The sequence below is a fragment of the Mytilus galloprovincialis genome, chromosome 5 (genome assembly GCF_965363235.1).
Source record: "Mytilus galloprovincialis chromosome 5, xbMytGall1.hap1.1, whole genome shotgun sequence".
NCBI lineage: Eukaryota > Metazoa > Mollusca > Bivalvia > Mytilida > Mytilidae > Mytilus > Mytilus galloprovincialis.
This window is the reverse complement of record NC_134842.1, coordinates 58,709,564-58,726,332: the sequence shown is the minus strand read 5'-3', so window position 1 is coordinate 58,726,332 and position 16,769 is coordinate 58,709,564. Positions and strand designations below refer to the sequence as shown.

Genomic DNA, 16,769 nt, shown 5'->3' with positions numbered 1-16,769 from the left:
AAGTGCTTGTTATCACTGATTGGTAAAGATTGTTTTAATTTATCAGTTGGTAGTAAAAGTGAATATACATTGTATATTGTATAAAAGAATGAATTAAGGTGATTCAACTACTATTCTGGACAAAGAAAGATAACTCCAATTGAAATTTCTTGCTATTGCACAATACTGTGCAATTGAAAATACTTGCTATTGCACAATACTGTGCAATTGAAGATTTCTTGCTATTGAGCAATACTGTGCAATTGAAAATGTCTTGCTATTGCACAACACTGTGCAATTGAAGATTTCTTGCTATTGCTGAGTACTGTGCAATTGAAAATTTCTTGCTATTGCACAATACTTAATATAATAATTTTGGATTCTGATTTGGACCAACTTGGAAACTGGGCCAATAATCAAAAATCTAAGTACATGTTTAAATTCAGCATATCAAAGAAGCCCAAGAATTCAATTTTTGTTAAAATCAAACTAAGTTTAATTTTGGACCCTTTGGACTTTAATGTAGACCAATTTGAAAACGGGACCAAAAATTAAGAATCTACATAGTTATATTCGGCATATCAAAGAACCCCAATTATTCAATTTTTGATGAAATCAAACAAAGTTTAATTTTGTACCACAATTTGGACAAACTTGAAAACTGGGCCAATAAGAAAAAATCTAAGTACATTTTTAGATTCAGCCTATCAAAGAACCCCAAGAATTCATTTTTTTTTAAAATCAAACTATGTTTAATTTTGGACCCTTTGGACCTTAATGTAGACCAATTTGAAAGCGGGACCAAAAATTATGAATCTATATACACAGTTAGATTCGCCATATCAAAGAAGCCCAATTATTCTATTTTTGATGAAATCAAACAAAGTTTAATTTTGGACCCTTTGGGTCCCTTATTCCTAAACTGTTGGAACCAAAACTCCCAAAATCAATCCCAACCTTCCTTATATGGTGATTATCCTTGTGTTTAAATTTCATAGATTTCTATATACTTATACCAAAGTTATGGTGCGAAAACCAAGAAAAATGCTTATTTTGGCCCCTTTTTGACCCCTAATTCCTAAACTGTTCGGACCTCAACTCCTAAAATCAATTAAACTAAAGTTATGGTGCGAAAACCAAGAAAATGCTTATTTGGGCCCTTTTTGGTCCCTAATTCCTAAAATGTTAGGACCAAAACTCCCAAAATCAATCCCAACCTTCCTTTTGTGGTGATAAACCTTGTGTTAAAATTTCATAGATTTCTATTCACTTTTACTAAAGTTAAGAGTGCGAAAACTAAAAGTATTCGGACGACGACGCCAACGTGATACCAATATACAACCAAAATTTTTTTAATTTTTTCGGTCGTACAAAAACTACCTTGACCAAAAACTTGAATCTAAAGCGGGACAGAAGAAAGGATGAACAAACAGACTGAAACATGTTGCCCATAAATGGGGCATAGATAATTGTTTTCATAAAAATTACCACAAATATATTCTTTTGTCAATAAAATTACAAGAATGGTGTAAAATGTCTTTATTATAGATGCATTGCAAAAGACATTTATTTAGTCAAAGAGTCCAAATCCCATGTCATCATCAGACTCTGATTCTGGCTCAGGTTTCTTCTTTTCTTCTTTCTTTGCTAAAATATCAAAAAAAGTAAAGATTAATTTTCAAGTAAACTGAATAAATTTGATATCTGGCCTTCATTTTGACTACAAATAACTTCATTTCAAGTAAACACATGTATGTATTTCTGTGTCCTAGATTGACAGATTTGTTCTTTCATGAGTGCCTCGCTCAATTTATCTTCTTTTCTTATCAAGACAGAACTCCTTTCATATAGGGGAATACTATAAGAGAATCATCACGCCTTCTTTTCAGAAGAAAACTTGTCTTAAGGGATTTAAGTTCATTGTTAAACAATCCTTCATGAAATTTTTTGCTGTTTTTTTTATTCTCTTTTTAAATTCAAACAATTGAAAGAAATGTTAATATAAATAAAAGCCACAATTGAAATCTTAACCAAAGAGACAGTTTCTTCAAATGAACTGGTTCCTAAAATGTTTACAGCTGATATTAGGAAAACTAAATTCACTCTAACAATTCAAAACAGGTGCTCACACAATCAAAATTGTTTTGGCAATTCAATATCTAAATATGGTGGAATGGTTGACACAAATTATGAGATATGTCTTGCATGTATGTAATTTTGATACATGTAGTATAATGCAAATATTGAAATAAAATTAAACATTTTTAATATTCTAACTAGGCAAAATGTTCAAACACAATAAACAATACTAGGAAGTTGCTGGAAAATTATCTATGGAAATGTTATGAGAAATGCTAATGCTTATATATACAACTGCATAATAAATAAAATGGACTTTCCTCCGATTGAAATTCTTTTTTCACCTCAAACTAACATAATCAATAAACATGTTACAAGGGCAATAGAGTATGAGTGAGATGGTGGATCAAATAATCTGCATGAAAATGAGTTGAACAAATGCACTTACAAATATCTACCATATAATTTTGACCACCACTTGAAACTGACCTAATCATAAACGATACAAAGATTAATGAAGATGATGTATCCAAAGTCTTGCACCCACTACTGTTGTGGGAAGACAAAAATCAAGACTAAAGCACTGCATGGAAATGTAAATGCTGAAAAACAAAGCATTTCCTCAGATCATAAATGTCATTACCTCCTCCTTTAGGTGCTTCAGCAGCATCGGCAGCAGCAGGTGCAGCAGCAACAGCTCCTCCTGCAGGTACTGAGGCCAGCTTTTCTTGACCTGTTTAAAGAGAAATAGGTATGAAATAATAGAAAACTACATGTACTGAAACAAATTCTCAAAGAATGACTAAAAATTTTGCTACAAAAATGATATGTGTTCAGTAACAAAATATGTCAATCTTGATTAATCTTTGGACTCGCCAAATTGAAAATGGCGAGTCCAGACAGATTTTCATGAGTACTGTCCAAAACTCAGACTCACCTAAGTGAGAACCCTGAGCAGAAAATAACAAATTCAAATATGATTGCAATTTGACCAGCAATCTAAACATATTTTTTGCTGATACATTTCATCATTGGTCCACATTTCATCAGTTTTTAACCAAATGCTCTGCAGGGTGTAGCTTTATACGACCGCAGAGGTAGAACCCTGAACGGTTGGGGCTAGTATGGACACAACCTTCAAGCTGGATACAGCTCTAAATTTGGATTGTGATTAAATAGTTGACACAGCATAGGTTTCTGACACAGAATGAATGTGGTCTAATGAACTTGAAATTTTTTTTTGTTTTTGCTTTAGAGCAATTCACTCTGCTGTTGAATATTAATCTCTCCAAAAAAAAAAAATATTTGAAGAAATTTTATTTTTATTTTTTTGAAATCTGAAATGAGAAAAATTGCCCCCCCCCCCCATTTTTTTTTACCTCCTCCTTTCCCTTATTCCAAAAATGATCTCAATTCAAATTTCTAATGGAGTTTTCAACAATGACTACTCATTTAAATACATTATAAAATATTAACATATACAATGTCATACAGTCATGGTTTAAATTAATATCAATTGATAATAATTACATTAGATGTATGTTTCATTATAATACTTTATTCTGATTGGCTAACTGCACATCACGTGTTATTCCTTAAGCAATTGCATTACTCAATAAAACTTTTCATTCATGATAACACGTGGTCCCACAATAAAGTGCACACTAAGGTGAATTAAATAAAAAAATTATAAAGTTCATGTTTTCATGATCAAAGCTAAAAAATGTAATTTAAGTATTGAATGCTTCTTTTTGTAACTTTATAGGGTTGTAAAAGCGTTGACTGTGCGTACATTTTTAGAATGAAGCGCTTCATACAAAATGTACTTCGGTCAACGCTTTTACACCCCAATAAAGATACAAAAAGAAGCATTCAATTCTTAGGTAAATTGTAAAAATAAATGCGGATATGTAAAAGTGAAGATGCCAAAAATTGAACTTAAACTCAGTTTAGAGGTAATAAGCATTATATTATAATGCTTATTACCTCTAAACTCAGTTTAAGTATATACACATTTCATTAAGTTTAGTTGAGACAAACTTAAGTTAAGAGAACAGAAACTGAAGTTGTAAAGGGGCATAACCCTAGAATGGTAATCAAAGTGCTTGTAATCACTGAATGGTAAAGACTGCTTTTATCAGTTTGTAAAGTGAATATTGCATTGTATATTGTATATAGCACTGATTTAAGTTGATTCAACTACTATTCTGGACAAAAAAAGAAAACTCCAATTTATAGTCTTAAAACTACAAAAATGCTTGTTTTTGGCCCTTTATTCCTAGACTGTTTGCCCCATAACCCACAAAATATATCCCAACCTTCTACTTATGGTATAACATATTGTGGTACAATTTCAGAACAATTGAAATCCTTATACACAACTTTTTGTACTGACACAAGATAAATGCTTGTTTTGGGCCTTTTGGGCCCTTAATTCCTAAACCTTAGGGACCATAACCCCCAAAATCAATCCCAAGCTTCCTTTTGTGGTTATAAACATTGTTTTAAAATTTTATTGATTTCTATTTATACTAAAGTTATCATCCGGAAACCATCCGTCTTCAGAAGACGACGATGTGATACCAATATACGAAGTATAAAAACTCTGACCTGGTGTCAACTGGTTCAGTGATTTATTTAACCTGAATGCAAAGAATAACAAAAAGTACAACTATTGTATACCTTCTTTGATCAGGTCTTCAAGGTTTTTTCCTTTGAGTTCACTTATAATTTTCTTTATCTTATCAGCTTCGGCTTCAATTCCAACTGACCCAATAATCTTTTCAAGGTCACTGGCTGATGGATTTGCGTTTCCTCCTAGGGATGCAAGTAGGTAAGCTGCCACGTAACGCATCTGTGAAAAAAAATACAGATCCTTACATTTATATTTTTATAATGTATTTCTTTTATATTTGCACATAATAGTAGCGAGTTATACAAATTTTATTGCTTTTAATTTGAAAAAAATATTTTTAATACTTCTTTTGATGCCATCCGAAACTTCAGGTAATTTCTAGAATTGTTTAAAAGACTTGATCGATTGTTTCATGCTTCGCCGACGCATGTTACAGCCGCCTATAATTCTAATGGAGCCTACTACTTAAATTTCAAGGGAAAGCCCTGCACTTGCCCAGGGTGCCACTTGCTGCCACAAGGAATGTCGGATGCTTAAAATGCACAATTTGCATGAAAGTTTGTACAAACATGCATCTTTACCAATAAAATCATCAACCCTACATACATGTAACAATCGGGGAAGATCTATTAACAACAGCTCCTACTGATCTTACGGTCCAAATACAGGGGTTTATCCGAGTATTTTGGGAAAAAGGACCCTGGCCAGTTTTGGGAATTTTTTAACGCGGTTTTCCAAGAAATTGGGAAAAACAACCAATATACCTGATGTTAGTTTTAATGTGTTTTGTTCATTAAATTTTGTTTTGTTGGTGAAAATAAAGTAAGGACTACCTACACCTTCAGTGTTCTCTCCAGGCGGTTTTAGCGTACCGCGACGCTATATTTCTTCCCGTGACGCTATAATAATTACTGTGACGCTATAATTATTACCGCGACGCTATAATTATTTTCAGGATGTTATTTTTCTCGTTCCTAAATTTTGAACTTTCATCTAATTACCACTTATGATCATAAAAAAAATATATCACTTTTAATTGTAATCCCTTCAAGTCGGACAATAGAGGCAATTTAGAGTGGTTAAATAGGTGTTAATTGCGCTTTGGGTGATAACTGTTTGGATACGAATACCCCAAGCTGTCACTTTGACATGATTAATACCACGAGGTTTGCAATCGGCAAATTTCGACAAGGAGAAAACGTAATCAGAAAATCATAAAAAAATCGAAATATATGTTTGCTAAATGAAATTTCAAAGAAACAAACAATTTTTCTCTTTTAAAATGAGGTTGAGTCTTAGCTTTTTACGACTTTTGATATATTTGTATTACTTTCTTTCTCTTCCTATTAAATCGAGAGTGAAAATTTTGATTTTGGGTAAAATAAGTTTTGTACTTTCTTTAGAAAGTGATCAAAATTTGCTTGTGCATATGTTTCATCCATTTAATGCATTAAAAACGCCATATTCATTCCAAATCTCTTGTCAAACATTGTTTATTTTCGTATTTTTCATTGCTTTCGGCGGCCATTTAATATTTTAGTGTAAACTACTGATCGGAACCGGACCAGATATGACAAAAATCCGCATTTTACAATAATAACTACATATGCACAAATGGCACAGTAGACAGAAAACAATGATACATAAAGAGAAAACTAAGCATTAACAGACTACTTGTAGATAACTTTGTTAAAAATATATCATTTTGTAAAAAGAAACAACTGGGACCATGAACCAATATGTTTCAAAGACATGATAAAGAATTTTTTCTATTCAAATTTTTTATTAAGAACCCATGTTTTTTTCCTACATATTTAGTGCAATTGTATCTATACAGGTTGCACTATAATAAACCATTCATTCATCAGAGCTCCAGATAAGCTGCGTATTTGCGTGATCACGCAATACAAAAAATTGAAAACCCAATGCAATTACCCATTGCAGAGTTCTAAAACCCAATTCATGCAGGCCATTCATTAGGAGGCGGTACCCGGTACTTTTACCCTCCTATGCTATTGACAAGTACCGCCTAAATGTAGGAATTTTTATATAAGATATTCATGGACAAATTGAAAAGTACCACCTAGAAACGTGGAAAGTACCAGTCAACATGAAAGATAATGAAACCCCTGTTCATGCAAAGAAAAACCCAATAATTTATCAAAACCATGAGTTCTTCACGCTTTTAGTCGCTATCGTGTGGGTTATTTACCCTTATCTATTACAAAGTCGTCGCGTTAATCTATTTTTGTAATATTATAAATCGGAAATGTCCTTTCGTTCTAAAAGTAGATTGTTGAAAGGGTTGAACTGTTCCGTTGCTAAAAGCACAGGCGCTTGGGTCTATGATACAGATCGTATCACTTTGTTATTTTCATATGTACTTGGAGAGATGTTCCGAAAAAGTCCGGGAAAATATTACTTCCCTTTAACAAAAGTTAGGGAAAAACAGTCAACTTCCGGGCACGTAAATTTGAAATAAGTCAAAATAGTTAAAATCTTTTTATTATATGCTGGAGATGGACTAAAAATGTTACGAACAATACCAATTTGATAAATATCAACGATGTGTGCGATCTGACGGCAAGGAAGGCACGTTTTCCCAGAGAAATCGTTGGGGAATCCAGGTAGGTCAATCTATTTATTTATAGATAGCAGAAAAATGGCGTCGAGTTAGTTGCCTTTTTGTTTCTTAGTATGGATAGTAAAATGTGGTATTTTCTCTGGGTCGTTTAAATCACTCGAAATTAGGTGAGACATGCACAGAAGTGATAGATATGTATTATAAATATAGAAAATTGAATATTTTAATCAAAAAAAAAAAAAAAAAAAATCTGTATCATAGACCCAAGCGCCTGTGGCTAAAAGGTACACGTGGTGAGGAAAACATTTTGATCTTCTCGGTCTTTATCCAATAAGCGTAAGCCATGTCATCATAATTTTTTCCGTACTTCTCAGGATTTAACATAACACTTAGCAATGAATTAGAACGAAAGTAAATTTCCGGTAAAAACATTGAATAGAAGCATGTTTTAGTTTCCTTTTGAGAGGATTATGATGATAACACGACTCAGCTAGTGTTGTCAGACAGCGTCCCTTGAACGCACGGGGTCGTTCAATGGCACGTCCAGGTGTGTTTGCGTGACTTAACAATAACAGGGTTAGAACTCGTCAAAACTAAATCAGTTGAACATGAAAGGCCAAATCACTTATATGAAGTTCTAATAAGACTTAAATTGTCCCTTACATAAGGGACAAGTAAATCCAGATTTATGTAAATAAAATTAGACAAAAACATTGTTTATTTTTAGTTCAAGAGTATATATAGTATATATTTCATTTTAGTTGATGAGTAAACACAAACATTCAATATTGTGTAAAAGAAAAAACCCAATACATTAAGAAGCTTGGTGGTGAAAACCCCAATTTGATATTTGCTTGAGGGGTGACTTGGAATTAATAATGCAATTGAAAAACTATTTCACTCAATTAGATAAAAAATGGAGGGGTAAAAACCCCAATTTGTGAATTCTTATCTGGAGCTCTGTTCATTTAGCTGGGTATACATTGTAGGTAGGGAAACTGGAACCACACATACATTTTTATTTAGACTAAGAGGAAAAAAATAATTCTGGAACTATAAATGAATATAGAAAACATAAACTGAAAATACTGTTATCATGGTTATAGTTTAATTGTATTCTTAGTTATGAATTCACGATATAAAAACAAAGAATAGGGTGGAATAGAATATTTCATTTACCAAATAAGGGCCTATAGCATACAAACAATATAATACATTTTGTAATAAACAATAATGTATATAACATAAAGGAAATAAAGCGTTGCCACGACACGATAAATTACATTGAAAAAAAATACAATTTAGTTTTTTACGGCAAATGTGATGCTATCCAAAATTTCTGGGGAGAACACTGACCTTCTTTGTTTTTAAATATAACAACATGGCATTAAAGTTTATTTGAGTATCAAAATAACGAGTTCTAACTTCTTAAAGGATTATTACATTTTTTTTTTGTTTTGACATGAGAATTTGTGAACTAAAATATTTTGAGTTCTGTATAAAATATATCCTGTTTCTATTTTCTTTTTTATATATCTTTTGGTTTTCAATTTTAGTGTTGCTATGATAGCTGTCACATGTTTGGTTCATTTCATTTTTTATTTACTGTATTTTATTGACAAACCCGGAGTTATATACCGGATTTGATCTGGTTTTAGTATTTTCCCACACTTCCTGTTTATTTATGGCAGCCATTGTTTGTCAATGTTGTTTGTCCTTCAATATGTTTCAACTTGGATTTACACATTACTTGTTGGCGATTTATGGCATAAAGCTAGCGGTTGAATAAAATAAACATCTCTGTCATGAATAATAAAGATGAAAATGAATTTTGTGATCATTTGGGAAATTTACTCCCAAAATTGGGAAAAATGTAGGGTTTTTGCCGTTGGGAATGGGTCCGAAAACCGGACCCTGTGGAATGCTAGAAAAATCCATGAAATACTACTATGATCTGGAACATATATTTGCTATTCACTAACAACTTCCAAGTTTCTTCTCCACGGCAATCACTTTTATATTATAAAGAGAGCCTCTATCAACGCAAATTATTGTCCAGTACTCTTATGAAAATTATGTTCAAGGTGAAAACCGGAAGTCTCGTATGACTTTGAAGTTGGTCCGATGACAGAAACAATGTCCGGACGTCTTTATTTTCGTTTTTTTCCCAAAATAAACCCAACTAGATAATCATAAGAATAGATGACAAATGCGACTATACTTGGTACCTATAGAACACAGATGCATGATTAATTTATTCATTATTGTGGAAGGAAGAGAAAGGACACTCAAAACTACACAATTATTAGACATATTTTTTTTTTCTTAATGAGACAAAAGGTTCAACTATTTACATTATTGATAAAAAAAAAAAGGTGGTATACACGAATGTTTGGATAAAAAAGTGGGGTTCATTATTAAAATTTTATCTGCCATTTTTCTTTTTAATAAGTCTGAAGTCCATGGACCCTTCACATAAATTTTAAAGACGATTTTTTTTTCTTAAAAATCTTTTTTTTTATAAAGTTAATAAATTTTCTTGTCGTTAATTTTTTCTTCTTGTTGCTAATTACTAATTAGCGAGACCACAAATTAGTCAATACGAAGATGAGTATTTTTGTTGCTTGAATTTTGAAGAAAAAAAATGCGAACACACTTTGTCCCATTTCCCAGGTAACACATATTTCAGACTAACGAAAAACAGACCAGATCAGTTTCTAGATTTACACGTGTTTCAAATTATGCCAAAGGAAATATTTTACAACCACGTGGTCATCCAAAAATGTTATGGTAAAACTTTTCAGAAGAGCTGTGGTGTTTTTTGAATTGCTAAAATGTGTAGAATTTTTAGTTCTCTCTTGAACTGAATAATTTTCAGTTTGTTAAGAAGAAATATTCATGTATACTTTTAAGTCTTTCAGACACGAAACTGTGAACAACTTCTTTGATCAAGTAAAATGGTTGAAAGGAAGAGCTTTGGTTTCTGGGTAATAAAGAGAGGTATCGGGACTGTTCGCCCTGGGTACGTTCGCCCTGAGTTCGTTCGCCCATAGAGTCCGTTCGCCCTACTTAAAAAATATTAATATTCAGGGCATTTAAGTTGAATAAACTTATTCAGATATTTCTATGGTATATAGTCTTGAAATTTATGGAAACAGGGAAATATTTAAAAGTGTATGGCTTGTTTAGGATCATTAAAATTGTTCAATGACAAAATAATTCGGATCACTGATTATTGTGATACTAATCTTTTGATGGATTATTAATAAAAATCAAACGTTTTGTTTTGATAAAATATTCAGCTGGAAATTAATAAAAACAATGATGTACGAACTGTAAATCATGAAACATGTATGTTTACATGTTCATTTAGTATTATACTCTGAAAGTAGTAATCAATAAAGAGAAATACATTCACGGTATTCCAGTATTTTATTCAGTAAATCAAAGGGAAAATGAATGCGGGAATATAAATATTCTGTCAATTTTTCAACAAACTTTAACATATTTTGTTCAAATACTTAAAATTATGAAATCAGAACAATTAGAAAAAAATAAAAATCAGGGCGAATGGACCCTGGGCGAACAGGAATCAGGGCGAACAGATACCAGGGCAAACGTGAATCAGGGCGAACGGACCCAGATTCATAAAGAGAGCTTGGTACAACTAAAATCAAATGCTGAATACATTAGTTAATAGAGAAGGAACGTACATTTTTACGCTCGTTTTTTTTAGTAAGTAAGAAAGTAAATTTTATTTAATGTTAACCCAAATCTTTTCGTTTATCATTATATTCCACTGATGTTTGATTTTCTCGCATGCACTTATATAATTTGGGTATTAACAACAACAAATAAAAAACATAAAAAAAAATACGCAAAACAAAACTAAAAACGTAGAAAACAAAAAATCATAGAAAAAAACATAGAAAAAATCTGTGAAGATCACAGATAACAATAGGCTCTAGAAATTTTCCAAACGTTTCTGCCAATAAGACTCAATATGATCACTTTTCGACTTTACTAATATTCAGGCATGAATGATGAGGGTAGAGTATTAAATGCCCTTCAAGCACAGTCAGGCACCAAACGATCATTTTCGGCTACCGTTAATAGCGTCAAATGGTTAAAATTTATCCTGTGATTAGTCAAAATATCCTTAACGTGATTCGTCAGATGTCTCAAATAACTATCGTTATCGACAAATTAACGTGATTCGTCAAAATCAGTCGAATTTTTTAACGTCTAAAAGAAAGTGTACATTTTATCGTCATGCACCAAAAATTACCGTTAACGTCATTTTACAAGAATTTTTTGCGTTATTCGTCATGAAGGTACCCCCATTACTACCCTCATGAATTCTGAAGAAGACCATCCAATCGGGCCACTCCGTGAAGTTGACTTTTGAGATGTCCACGCATGTAATTAGCCCCAACTGAATAATATGCGTGTAAGAATGATGACGATGTATGACTGTTTACCATCAGTAGCTAAATAAAATGTATAATCAGAGCAAGGATTTGTATACTTGATCAGAGTAAGAACATTTTAATATGATTTAAAAACGAACCCTGATTTGTACTTTCCTAAGCCAGTTCACAAGCTCGAACTACAACCGGACACAATATTCTGACTCGTTGCCAACCATACAGTCTTTACTACCAAATGATGCATGCTTAGCAAAAGATCAGATTGCAAATATAAATCAGTTAAAGTCTTTGGTTTGACCAGGCTAAGAATCGAACCATGCAAAGACCCCAGTACTTGGGAGCATGCTATAAAGAGACTACTCGGGCCGATTTTTGTGTGATAGAGGAATGAAACTCAGTTGTCTCGTTCACAATCATACCACATCGACATTTTTTTATGTAGTTTTTGTTTAGGAATATACTCAGATTCCAGTGGTCACGGTTGCTTCGTGAATTAAGCCAATTTGACAAACTACATACACTATATGTGATAAAGTTTTATGCATGCAAACGTTGGGACGTCAGTTATATATTTTAACATTTTTCCAAGAGACAACCTTTTTTTTTTGTCTTTTATGTGGTGGGTTTTATTGGGTTTTGTGGATTTAAAGTAAGATTGTTTTATTCATTATCAAATATTATATATATATATATCATTGTTGGGTTGATGTTTAGACGAGTTATATACCGGTATATAATATATATATGTATTGTGAAATTGTGTTAGATTTTTCTGATATGTGAAAAGACTTCATACAAGGGCTTCTCGTGAAGCGGAAACAAACGCCGGAATCTGCTATAATTCTTCAAGTGCACTTTTCTTGATTAATGTTTTCTTTCCGACTAAAAGCTGACAATAACAATCAAAACCAAGGAGTAAACAAAGACTAATAAAACCAGGAGACATTTACATCAACAGTTATAAATAATAAATAAGAAACAACACGAACTCCACTAAAAACCGGGAGTAAAAAAAATCAAAGTTTGGTGACTTTTGGTTGCAAATATCTTCAAATAAAGAATACCACAGAAAAAGTTTAATCTTGTCTAACATCTTTAGAATTTAGTTTTGACAGCAATTAAAATCGATCTCGGAAATAAACTTTGTTTCACCACTTTGATAATTGATGCCCATGAAGATTTGGAAGATCGTTTTGAAATATTCAATAGTCTCTCAGATGATGAAGGATATTTCAATGACTGGTCGTAGCCACAATAAGTATCCGGCTCTCTTTTCAAAGAGTATGGTGAAATTAATTCGACTTGTAGAACTACACTTGAGGTACTGAATACTTATCCCCCATGAGCTTCACAAAGGATACCACTAGAAGAGCACGCAGTCCGCTCCTGAACTGTTTCCCCTTTGGTTGACATTTAAGGGGTAACGGTTAGTGACTTTTCTTGGGGTTTTTTTTTTTTTAGAAAATTTCATAAATAAAATAACGGATCTTTATAATTGTCTTCAAATTTGATTGAAAAATTTGTGAACGAACAAAAGTAGAATATAAGTAAGAAACACACCCCAACTGACGTGTACTCGTGTTGAATTTAAATGAAATAGTTGCTACTGGACAATGACTGAATATGATCACCAAACTTTTATCAAATTTATTTTTATTGACGGAAAGAAGAATCATTTGAATAAAAAAAACTTTGCCTTTTTTACGTTCTCTCAATAAATGTTTACCTTCATTATGGGTTTGAATTCAACTCAGTCTGTGGACTAGATCTCAGTCATTCCACTAACTAATTAGAAAACACCAATTAGTGAGATAAAAGCGGATCACTGAATCATTGACTATGATGTAATTCTGTGTTTTTGATGCAATTGTAAAAGAGAGGCGAAAGATTTACAGAGGGACATTCAAACTCGTAGTAGATCGAAAACTGATAAACTGACAACTCCATGGCTAAAAAAGAAAAAGACAAACAGACAAATAATAGTAGACATATGATAGGACACAACCGTGAGACACAACATCTGAGCACAACATAGCTCAGCGGAAAACTTAAGACTAACTTACACGAAACCCCACCAAAAACTCGGGGTGATCTTCGGTGCTCCGGAAGGGTAAGCGGATCCTGCTGCATATGTGGCACTAATCGTGTTGCTTATGTTATTACAAGCCCGGTGAATAGTCTACTATTCTAATAGTAAAGTGTAAATAACGTTAATTGTTGTACAATGTTGTATGAAGATATTTGTTGGTTTTTACTCAGCCCTTTATAAAAGGTCAAGGTTTAAACTGCAAGAAATTTTGACACATCCAGTTAACACAAAGCTTTGTAATTGACCTTTTTGAAAAAGTAAAGGCGGGAAAATGCAAATTTGCTGATGACAGTACCTTTTGGAATACTGATAACGATTTAGAGGAAATAAGATTAAAAACTCAAGATGAATTAAATACAATCATGAATTGGAGCAAAAAATGGAGAATAAATATTAATACAAGTAAAACAGAATACTGTATTTTTTCAAGAAATAAAAAGCATCCAGGAACAGTACACCTTGTGTTAGGAAACCAACCAATTAAATACAATCCTAATCCAAAATTATTAGGAGTTACATTGGATGAAAAACTTACCTTTAGTGAACATATCAACATCATAGAAAAAAAAAGCTGGAAAATCACTCGGAATATTAAGAGAAATAAAAGGAATAGGTAACATAAAAACAAAATTTCTTATTCAAGTCTACAATAGTATTATAGGTTCCATTTTTCTTTACGCAAGCTGTATTTGGCAAACAGGGAAAGAAGAACACTTAAAAAAATTAAATGCCATCCAAAGAAAGGGCTTATCTATTTGTCTAGGAGTTTCTGCAACAGCCAGTTTGGAAGTATTACAAGTTATGGCAGGAGTTTTGCCATTAGATCTTAGAAGAGAAGAAATGGCTATTAGAGATATTGCAAGACTAAATTCTTATTCAACCAAAATCCCTATCAGAAACAAAATAGATGAATGGAAAAACAAAGAAACAGTGGACAAGTTCATATCACCTTTAGGCTTAATGTTACAACAAGCAAAAAACATGAAAGAAGAAACAGATATCAGTATTGATGACATAAGAGCCAGAATATCAATTTCAAGGTCTACAAACATCAAAATCTCCACCAGAATATTGGCGTACTCTTGGTTCCTCAAAAAACAGAACTAAAGAACAAGAAATCACAGGAAAAAATTTAATATTAAACAAACTTAACACAGTATCTCCATCAACAGTTGTTGCTTTTACAGACGGTTCTTGCAAATCCAACCCAGGACCTTGTGGAGCAGGTGCAATTGTAATCTTCAACAACAAAGAAATAGAACTTAAACAACCAGTTTCAAAGAGGGGTTCAATTCTTTTGGCAGAGCTTGTTGCAATAAAATTAGTATTAGATTATGTAAGCAGAATTGAAAATAAAACATTAATAGAAGTAAAAATATTTTCGGACAGTCAATCAGCAATTGGAATTTTAACATTAAACTGGAAAATTGAAAATCATCGATCCACTTCACATGAAATTATTTCCCTTATTAAATCTATCCAAAAACACCATGGAATAAAAATTAATTTTGATTGGACCCCAGGACATGCAGATGTTAGAGGAAATGAAATAGCTGATAAACTAGCTAAAGAGGCAAATCAAATTCAAAAAGAAGCTCATATTACAGTAACTAAACAAGAATTTTAGTAAATAACTAGTATCTCAATTGTTTGTAAAACAATTGAAAGGTCTTTCCTGTAAAAGTGATGTTTTAGTAATGTTCTTTGTAACACCTTTCGTTTGATATACGACAAGCATACCTTTTGAAACTTTTCGCTTTTCACTTAATGACCTCATCCGCCTACATTTTTGAGATCGGAAGTATGATATATGTAACACAGGGTAGATGAGCTTTCATTTGATATGCAACAACGCCATGTTCTAAAAAGTTTGATTTTTGCACTTAATAACCCCATCCAACCAAATTTTGGAGGTTGGGAATTTGATATTTCAAATGTACACATCATGACCTATCATTTGATATACAACAACCCTACCTTAAAAGAACATTTATTTTTTGCACTCAATGACCCCATCCAACGCATTTTTGGGAGACGTCAATTTGAAATTTGAAATGTACGCTTAATGTTCGTTCATTTGATATGCGACAACCTTACCATCTGAGAAATTTGAATGTTTGCACTAAATGACCCCACCCGTCCCCCTGGGATGAAAAGGGGGTTTAAAATTTTCATATTTAAGTAGAGTTTATTAAGAGCTTCAATTTGATATATCAGATGACCCCATTTGACAAATTGTAAATAATGATGCAATATCAACTATATAAATAGAAGTTATGAAACTTACAAAGTCAATGCAAAACTTGAAAATTTCAAATTGATTTTTTGGTGTTTTTTTTCCATGGAATGTTTTTGGTATTTGGTCAAACATATAACTATGTCAACCTCTTCAATTTCTTAAACATTTTAAGTGGTAAGCTCTTGATGATTCAGAAATACATTCCTCCGCTCGCAAAACTTCAAACTGCATTATCTCCAAAACGACAATAGATATCTCCAATCTGTTAAATGGTAAATGATCTACAGTTGAAGGACAACATTATAGAAAAAGAATGGGACAATTTTAAAGTTCACCAAGGTCACAATTAATCATCAAATATATGATGCAATACAAAACTTGAGAACCGGAAGTCGTAGAGACATGCGACTATCACCATTCAACTCCGGACCACTTGACCTTTCAAATATCACAAAGTCAAGGTCATAGTATAATGTGAAGGTCAAGGTGAAATTTCATCATGACCTGACATTGAACTCAAATTGAAGGTCTTGAATTACTGATCATCTTTGCACTATATATTAGGTTGATATCTGTTACATTTAAAAAGATATACACACAATACTTTACTTTTAAGAATCATCCCGTTGTAACTTTTGAACAGACAGTCGGACATTTTTGAGCTTATTGTATAAAATGTAGAGCTCGTCGACAAGAACATTTTATGCGCTGTATGTATGCAGCAAAGTCTTATC

The 16,769-nt window shown here is 32.4% G+C and overlaps 2 protein-coding genes across 2 annotated transcripts in view; one reads left to right on the top strand and one right to left on the bottom strand.

Moving 5' to 3' along the window:
• Window positions 1-1,503: 1,503 nt before the first annotated feature.
• On the bottom strand, window positions 1,504-10,322 carry LOC143076137 (uncharacterized). Its single transcript, XM_076251802.1, has 4 exons — window positions 10,184-10,322; window positions 4,741-4,912; window positions 2,702-2,791; window positions 1,504-1,626 (listed from the first exon to the last, which is right to left on the bottom strand). The coding sequence occupies exons 2-4, from the start codon at window positions 4,910-4,912 to the stop codon at window positions 1,550-1,552; spliced, it is 339 nt and encodes a 112-aa protein (XP_076107917.1). The 5' UTR covers window positions 10,184-10,322; the 3' UTR covers window positions 1,504-1,549.
• The window catches only part of LOC143076133 (mediator of RNA polymerase II transcription subunit 15-like), a 294,855-nt gene continuing 285,275 nt past the window's right edge, over window positions 7,190-16,769 (top strand). The window contains exon 1 of the mRNA XM_076251796.1: window positions 7,190-7,320. The gene's annotated coding sequence lies outside the window, so the exon portion shown is untranslated. The remainder of the gene's footprint in view (window positions 7,321-16,769) is intronic.

What these genes read in the sequence shown, in the direction of transcription:
- LOC143076137 (XM_076251802.1), bottom strand. Translation starts at nt 4,912, where the DNA reads ATGCGTTACGTGGCAGCTTACCTACTTGCATCCCTAGGAGGAAACGCA. An exon ending in TGAAGACCTGATCAAAGAAG is followed by an intron (nt 2,792 to 4,740) that starts GTATACAATAGT and finishes CTCTTTAAACAG; the next exon opens with GTCAAGAAAAGCTGGCCTCA. An exon ending in TGAAGCACCTAAAGGAGGAG is followed by an intron (nt 1,627 to 2,701) that starts GTAATGACATTT and finishes TTGATATTTTAG; the next exon opens with CAAAGAAAGAAGAAAAGAAG.